The following is an 8,750-nucleotide window of genomic DNA, read 5'->3' as shown; positions in this document are numbered from 1 at the left end:
CCCCAGCCCACCCCGCCCCACCCCACGCCCGGCCTGTGGGGCAGGCTCACCTCTCCACGGCAGAGAAAGTGGTTGTCGCTCCCCGCATGTAGTAATCGTAGCTGTAGGACACCATGTCCATCTCCTCCCCGTAGTGGCCTGGGTATTCTGTCGTCAGCCTTTGTGGGAAGAACAAGAGGTTAGAGGAGACAGAGTCGCCGTTACTGCAGGGGCCCCGTGGAAGACGCGCCCCGAAGAAGCGATGCCGTTGGCACGTGGCGTGGGACCAGCCCAGGGTGAGAGCCCCTCCCGGCCGCAGGAAGAGGAGCGACTTTATTCCTTCCCCTGGACGTGAAACTGTGCCCCGAAAGGGCCATCGGCGACTCCTCGGCCCTCGAGGGAGTGCGCATTCGTGTTAACGTCAGTCCGTTCCGTTCGAGTCCGCGGGGCTTCCAGCCTCCATGGAGCCTCATTAGTGGGTCCTGACATCGGTGTAGCGGGTGGTTACCAACGAGCTTCATAAAAGAGGAAATAGGACAGAATCTGTCAGAGAATGCCTTGCACACACCAAGGATGGGTTCTCGGGTATGCGCGTAAAAACTGTTTTGAATATACGTGTGTGTGTGTGTGTTTATGATGTATGTGTGGCAGTTTAATCTGTTTTTTTTTTTTTTTTGCTGTGACTCATGATTGAAAAAGTACTTGAAAAGTGTTAGGGTGAATGTGAGCTCGCCCAGGGCGGTGTGTGCCGTGGCCACCGCTGTTTCTGGAGCACCAAACAGCCCCTGGTACATAGTAAGTGTTCCCCGAATAGATCGATGGCCTTGGGGTGGTCGCAATCTCAGCGTCCTGGTCTGCGACAGCCACGTAGAGGGCCGTCGTCGGCGCTGACACAAACATGCGTGTTGAGTCGTGAGGGGCGATTTTGTTTTTCCTTCTCCTTCTCCTTCTTTCAAGATGAAGTCAGTTTCGGGCCTCGTGACCAGTAGGGTCCGTTGTGTCCCACCGCGGAATGAGCCTCGTTCTCATCGGGATCTTCAGGACATCGGTAGTCCCTCCGATCGGAAACGGGTCCCCGAAGCCTTTATCTGCCCCTCCAGGGCTGCTTGAGACACAACTAGCCGTATGTTGGTAGAAAGACCCACCCGATGCAGACTTCGTGTTCAAGGATTGTCGTGAGATCTCGAGGAGACTGACTCCTAGGCCGGAAGGTCTCCCAGGAGGCCCTGGGGGCTGCGACGCGGCAAGGTCAGAGGCGGCGCGGGGTCGGCCAGACCGAAACCCGCTCTCTGGGCTCACGGCCGTCCTTTCCCACATTAGGTGGCCGTCCTCATTCCCTGCTTTCCCTCTTCCCCACACGTGGCCGTGCTCCCAGGACACCAAGCCCAAACCAGAGCGGGCTACGCGGGAGTGGAAACGAGGCTCTGCTGGTTCCGAAATCCGTTTTGTGCTGGAAAGAGACGCAGGACAAGGACTTCCTCTTTCTGATGAAAATCTTCAATGACTAATAAATGGATCTGATACATCGGTTTGCAGTCCCTGAGGATTCTAGCAAGCGCTAGGCTGACCTTGACCCAAAGGAAGGGGAATTTGTTTAGAATGTGAATAATGCAAATTAGGACAAACATGTGGGGTAAGAGGTGTTTCTCTCACTTCAGGGAAATGCAAAATGTTTTCCAGAACTTTTGAGCCCCTCTACTGTAGTGTATAAAGGTGAATTGCCAAACCCGTTTATATGTGTTAAGGCAGAATCTACCTCCGGCAATGCTGCCTCAGGCTACGTCCAATTGCCAAAACTTATTTGGAAATAATCAGGCTGGATTGTTATTTTTTAAGTTTTCACTGATCTGCCTTCATATTACTTGGATAATTAAATACATTTAGAATAAAGTGGGAAAGAGAGACCTGCATTTTTAAAAAAAACACATGAAGTTCTAAGCTTCAAGGTGGGGAGTCATCCAGGGCTTTCTTTAACACGCTTTCCCTGGCCCTTTATTTGTGGTCCTGACCAGGCAGCCCTTATTCTACTGGACTGTTTGTGCGGGAAGCATCGGTGCAGGAGACGGCTGTCCAGTGAATTTATAGAACACCCCGGAGAGTGCTCACTGGGGCCTTTCCGTCTTGGTCCCAGAGAAGTTTTAGTTTTATGCAATTTTTTGGTGGTGGTTTTCTTTCATTTGTTATAAAACCATGAGATCAAGGTTAGACTAAGTTATAAAGAACTCTGGATTGGGGGGGCGGGGGCTGAGGAAGGAGTCAGATATTGATAGAAATTACTCCCACTTTACGAATCTAAAAAGATGCTATCGTGTGTTCCTCCTAGCACTTTTGGATGAGTGACTGTTGGGGTACGATTTCTCTCCTCACAGTACTTTTTCCGCCCTCCGCGGGCAAGAGGAGACAGAGAGTTGTTCCAAAGCGAATGAGAATTTGCTGACGTCCAAATCCAGGGGGAGCATCGGCCTCCCGGACGGTACCCACAGAGGGAGCTGCTCATGGGTGGGCTGCGGGGACCAGGGAAATGGCTCTCCCTTTTGCTCCTGATGACGTCACGCACCCCCGTCCTTGTAAACGAAAGCCCCAGTAATAGCTCCGCAGAGAGGAAGTGAGAATCTAAACCTTCAGAACCTGAGGCTTAGACCGGGGCGTCGTGTCTTGTCAGGAAGTTAGAAGAGGCCGCGAGGGAGCCAGGGCTCGGGGCTGCGTGAGCCGCGGCACCCAGCTTCCTGGGCAGGCGCCGGAGACTTCGGGGTGCCGCCAGCTTCCTCGTGACTCCCTAGGGCCCTTCAGGTGGCTTTTGGGCGAAGCACCCTGCACGCCGATCTCTGCTGTATGTTCCCAGACCCGTTAAAGCAACCGAAGAAGCCTTCAGCTTGGCAAGATGAAGGGGAGGGCCGATCACAAAGGCACCTGTGTCCCACTTACTGAGATGGGTCTGTGTGTGCGTGTGCATGTGTTCGTGTGCACGTATGTGCGCGTGCATGCATGTGCATGTGCACGTGTATGTGCACGTGTGTGCACCTGCGTGTATGTGCATGTGCACGTGTGGGTAGGCACCTGTGTCCCACTTACTGAGATGGGTCTGTGCGTGCGTGTGCATGTGTGCACGTGTGTGCATGTGCACGTGTGTGTGCGTGCATGTGTATGTGCACGTGTGGGGGGACGGGTGTGCACGCTAAGTGAGACCTGGCCAACATAGAACCACTCGTACAGCTTCTTGTGTTAGATGAGGTTGAAGGTTGAATGAGATTAAATAATATCTTCCTGGTGAGCTGCAGAAAACCCATGTGCACGGAAGGGCCTTTAAAGATCGATTGAGGGTTTTCTCATCTGAGATTCTTACAGCAACTAACGTGGCCAGCAGACCCGCTGGAACCAGCATCCGATGGCTGACCAGTTACACAGCGGGAGCTGTAGCCGACGGGTGTCATGAGAACAGGAGATAGCGCAGGCTCAGCCCAGATATGTTAGCATGTTTCTCATTTTAAAAAGGCAGGTAGAGATACAATTTAGTCAGCGAGGCTCGTTTTACTTATTGTCACAGGTTTGGTTGAGAACTGATGTGGTTTTTCAGAGTCGGAGGAAGGGGTTTGCGGTCTATTCCTGTGTTCTACGTCCAGCTGAAGAGAGCGTGTCTGCTTCTGACAGGCAGATCATTGAGAAGTTTCTTGAATAAGCAGCATCTGTTTGTGGCCAGTCTGTTTCTGCTCTCCCAGGTGACAAGGAGTGAGACTATTTCAGGACAGACTAACTTGCCAACGGGGGCCGCATCAGAACCTGCTTGAGTTAGTTTTGCAGAATAAGACAGACGGAACCCGGATGCAGTTATCCACAGAGGAAGGCGCCCTCAAAGGAACAGCACCCCGGCCTCTCCCCCTAAGAGCTGGGGAAACTGGTCAAGTGGGACCCAGTAGCCAGGGCCTCTGCGGACACCAGAGTGTCCTCTGTGGAGACACCCTGAACCCTGGCGCCTGAGAAGGAACGCCATATGTTCATGTCCATCCTCTCGTGGCATTTCAGAGGTTTATATTTCGAAAAGTACTACTACGTATCATAACCCAGGGAGCACATCATAAGTCCCAGAGATATCTGTGGCTTAAATTAGAAGAGGAAAGTCCCTAAGTATTTTCCAAATTGCTCTCTTGGAGCGGAGTGTCGCGCTCACTGTCCAGGCCCAGGCCGGGCCAGCAAGCACATTTGTTTCGACGCACGCTGGCTTTCATCAGCCACATGGGCTTCCGCCCGGCTAAGAGCAGTGCTGTCTCCTCTGTTTCCAGGTCCAGAAGCCGGCGGTGCTGTTACCTGCTCCTCCATCTGTGTAGTGCCTGTCTCCTCCCCAAGCTCGGGAGAGCTCAGGGCTGTGCAGAGCATGGGGGTTTGGAGGCGGGGAGACCTGTGGGGCTGAGTTTGGAACTGTGAACAGGTCACGGCTTCTGCATGTAGCCCCCGCTGTGTGTGTCATCTATAATTACGATACTGTGTAATTCAATATCACGATTTCCGCCTGTGAGAAAAGTGAATGGGCTGGCACACGAGCACGTAGTAGGTGCTCAAGAAATAAAAGTTGTCACCATTGTCACCACCGTCATTAGGAGCCGAATCAAAGCCTGCGAATGGTGCTCGTTTTATATCCATTCACAGTCATTGGCCAGTTAAATGAGTTCACGAGAGGCGGAACGAACAGTTGTTTCTAGAGTCCCGTCAAGGGGACTCGGTAGAAGGAAGGGGAAGGAGGAGGAGGCGACAGACTCGCCTGCGGCCGCGAACGCTTCGGTCTGCGATGGTGAGGTGGACTGCGCTCTGAGGGGCTAGCGGGGCCCGGCCTGGCGTTAGACCACCAGCCACGTCTCCGAAGCCCCTGCCGTTGGAGGCAGGAGCCGTCACCACTGTGCAGGCAGCAGAGACCTTTCTCAGTTCATGCGGCGCAGTGACCGCGACAGCCACTCCGGCCAACAGAGGTACAACTGTTTCCGCTCCCGCTCAGAGGGGCTGGTGCCCCAGGCGAGGGCTTTGTGTGTCACACTCTGCAAGGCAGTGGTTGTTCGCAGGGCACAGAAGCATCTGGGCTGCACGCGAGCCGCTCTGAAATGTAACCGCCAGCCCTGTTTTCCCCACGCGCGGGTGTCTGCGTCTCGGTACCGACGGCTTCCAGCTTTCCGAGGGGAGCGGGGCAGAGCTGCCCTTCTCACAGGCCACTGGGTGCGGTGCTGCAGCAGGCAGCTGGGTGGCGGGGGTGGAGGGGGTGACAGACGCCTCCGTGGAGGTTCCTGTGAGGTCATACTGTCCCTCCCAGGATTTCGCAGGGGAAGGTCAAGGTCGTGCAAACACTACCCATCCTGTATTCAATCTGGACAGTGGAGTAGGTGTTAAAGATTAGCTGTGACCGAGAGCCTTGGAGTGGACGAAGAAGAACATTCTGACCTACTGGTCTGGGTGCTGTTTTGCTAACTGGAGCTATCTAGGGATTAAGGATACTGGTCTCTGGTTTGGCCTGAGCATAAGGGAGAGAGGAGCCTGCAATGCGGCTGGCACCGTATCAAGGTCGAAGTGAGACTGACTGGTCATCTATGTTGATTCTGAGGAAGGAGATCACGTTTGAGTCAGAACACATCATCTAATGAATTAATGAAAGGCCAGGGGTCCGGGAAGAGCCATTCGGAGAAGGGACTAGATGCTGTGTTCAGACCCTTGGTCCTGGAACCCAGTCCCTGCCAACATGGCACTGGCCAGGGCCGGGGGCGTCTGGTGGGCAGCGGCTGGAGCGGCTCGGAGGCTGGGGAGTCATCATAGGCTGTCTCTGGAGGGCTGTGGCTTCCTCGGTGACATGTTTGTGGTTTGCAGACGACCGACTAGACTAGGAATTCGAATTCTCATACGTAAGTAGCACATGCGAACTTCGCGTGTGTCGAGTGTGGCGGGCGCCCTTCGTGGTGACGCACCTGCATCCGTGAGGAGTTCACTTTCCTGCCAGAAGCGGCGATGCCTCGCGGGAGACGGCACGGACCGTGCGGGCAGCAGCACCTTGGTTCCCAGCAAACGCACAAAGCCCTGCGCGCTCGGACCTGGCGGGTGACAGGCTTTTTCCGGCCCGGGGCGGTGCTGCTCCGCAAGCCCCAGGGGTTCGCCCGTGCCGACGGTAGGTGCTCACTGTCCCGAACAACATCGGCTCCGTGCCACACAGTGGCTTTCGCAGTGGGGAGAGAAAAGCGTCCCCAGCTACAGGCGCCCAGCCTCCTGGGAGGGGACCGAAGCCAGCGAACGCAGCGTGAGATGGGGTTTCAGGGAGGAGGGTCATGACGGGAAAACACCTCCCGCCCCGAAGGCCGTCAGAGGGTCAGAGAAGGCGATGCACGTGTCAGGAGCTCTTCCAGGTGTGACACAGCGTCCGAGCAACGTCACGCCTCACCGTCACTGCTGTCCCCAGGGGCCCGCAGCAGTCGCTGATTCGTCCCACACATTCATGAAGGGCCGACTTCGTGCCGGGCAGGACGCCGAGATGCCGAGAAACGAGACCTAGTTTATGCCCAGGAGGCTTCGTTCGAATCGGAAAGCCACGTCATCACGTCATGGCTCGGGCGGTCGAAAGTGGGGCAGTGAGCCGCGCACCGTGTACCCGATGCTCACGGCAGAGTCGCGTTCTGCTGCCTCTCCAAGTTCCCCTTTGAAAAAGTCCCATTTTCCGTGACAACCAAGGCAGCTCTCAGCTCCAACACCAGGCGAGGCCTTCCTTAGCGAGGCCGGCTTTGAAGTCCACCTGCCGTGTCTTTCCGGGAAATTCTCTCCCCCTCCCCCCACCTCTGGATTCTCCCGACCACCAGGACACGTCTGGGCAGTGGGGTGAGGTGATGACGGGTGAGGGCCGGGGTGGGGTGAGAGCGAGTCCTTGCAGACCAAGGCCAGGGGCACATTTTGCCACCCGAGACCCGAATGTCTCGGGCAGCCTGCGAGAAGTCGCTCACTCCACCTGCCAGGGCTTTGTTCCCACACATACGGTTCTGTGTTCTCTCACTTCTTAGCATCTTACTTGGCGAGCTGCAGGTAAGGGAGAGTGGATGTCATTTTGAAAGCGTGTGTGAGAAGAAGGACTCAGCCCTTGCGGGGGGAGCAGGCGTAGCCTGGAACCAGCCCCCTCCCCCCGGTGACCCCTGGAAGTCTGGGGCATCACCAGCAAAGCAGTGGAATTTCGAGAAGTCGAGACCTGGGGTGGGGTGGGGTGCGTCTTTCAAGTCTCAACGTGCAAATAAACAGGGACAGCTTCAAGCAGCGATGCTTACGGTGTGGACGCAGACGACAGAATCCGGGACGTGTGGGGGCTCTGGGACGTGCAGCTATTTGCCCTTCGCCCCGCCTGACCTGCCTCCACCCCCACCTCAGCCGCTCACCGTTTCAGAAACCAGCGAGCTGCATTTCTCGCCCGCCTTGTCACCAAAGCCTCGGGCTCCCGCCTGCTGTCCCCTCTCACTGGGGCCCCGCTGTCTTCAGAACCTTCATCCTCTCTTTGAAAACAGTCTGGGCATCTGGACTGCCCTTTGCAAAAGCAGCTCTGGAGTCAAGACACTTTCAAGGCTCAGTAGAACCCCAAAGACCTTCTAGTCCTGGGGGTTCAGCCTGAGACCCCGCATGCCTGTGGGTGGCCTTCGGGAAGCATGATGGCTCCTGAAATCCGCTGCGGACTTGTGTGCGAACTTGCTTAAGTGCATTTCCTTTTTCCTGAAGGCAAAGTCTGTAGCTTTCATCAGATTGTTGGACCCAGGAAAGGCGATCGTCATTGTGAGTGATAGATTTGAGGTTCCCTCTATAGAGGCACAGCTGCAGTGGGGGAAGGAGGCGGGGGCCGGATAAGGAGGGGACGAGGCAGAGACTCGGCTCCTTTTGGGTGGTCTTTGGCTTCAACTGAGGACTTGCGTCTTTGATTAGCAGTCACCCTCACCCTGGCCCTGCAGCTCGCCTGGCGGGGAGGGAGAGCTGCAGGAGGTCCCTGCTCCGTCACAGGGCTACTGATACCCGCTGCCTTTGAGCTCTGAATTCACTCTTCGCCATTATTTTAAACAGAAAAATGCTCAGCTTTGGGGGGCTGCCTGTCCCCAGAGACGTGTCACCCCTTTTGGGCGTCTGTGGAGTAACACCATCCGTAAGCATAACCCGCAAGGCTGCCCTTGCAAGCGCCACACCACAGGGATGAATCAGCCTGCAAGTGTGGATGCTTTGGAGTCCCTTTGTGCGAGGCAGAAATGCATGGCTTGTTTGTGGACCGAAGAACTGGGGCGAGTTGTGTCGTCAGCACCCAGCGTCCGTTGTCGGGGTCAATAAATGCGTGGGCATTCTCCCGGCGAGTTCGACGGCTGGGTCCGGGGTGTCCAGCCTCCGCGCAGGGAGCGAGACAGACAGCACTTCACAGACTGGAGCCACAAGGTGATCTCGGGAGCAGTAGACTCTGTTTCGTGCGTCTGTAATTACGTACTGTGTTTGCCGCACGGACCTGTGACAGGGTTGGCGTCTTCCAAAGAAAGTCTGCAGGGAAATGGTAGTTCTCAAACAGGTCCGGCAGCCTCAGGTGTGATGAGAAGTTAGTCCCAGCGACACAGGGAAAGGACGCTGGGACACGAGGCAGCGGACGCGAGCTCTGGAGGCCGCCCCCGCCCCATGCAACAGCCGGGTGGCTCTGGGCAAGTCCCTTCCTCGCTCTGTCGTTCTGTGTGTTTATTTTTCTGCCTAAAGAGGGATGTGGAGCATGGGGCTGGCGACCTGGAAGGTTCCTCCTGGTGAATATT

The 8,750-nt window shown here is 55.9% G+C and overlaps 1 protein-coding gene across 1 annotated transcript in view; it reads right to left on the bottom strand.

The window, feature by feature from the left end:
- Positions 1-8,750, bottom strand: part of DPT (dermatopontin) — a 21,044-nt gene that overhangs the window by 2,247 nt on the left and 10,047 nt on the right. Inside the window, exon 3 of the mRNA XM_006907919.3 lies at positions 51-158. Within this exon, the coding sequence (XP_006907981.1) occupies positions 51-158 (108 nt within the window). The remainder of the gene's footprint in view (positions 1-50; positions 159-8,750) is intronic.

Source organism: Pteropus alecto, unplaced genomic scaffold (assembly GCF_000325575.1).
Source record: "Pteropus alecto unplaced genomic scaffold, ASM32557v1 scaffold101, whole genome shotgun sequence".
In the NCBI taxonomy this organism is placed as follows: domain Eukaryota; kingdom Metazoa; phylum Chordata; class Mammalia; order Chiroptera; family Pteropodidae; genus Pteropus; species Pteropus alecto.
Note: the sequence above shows the minus strand (reverse complement) of the source record. Positions and strands in the feature narration are given on the sequence as shown.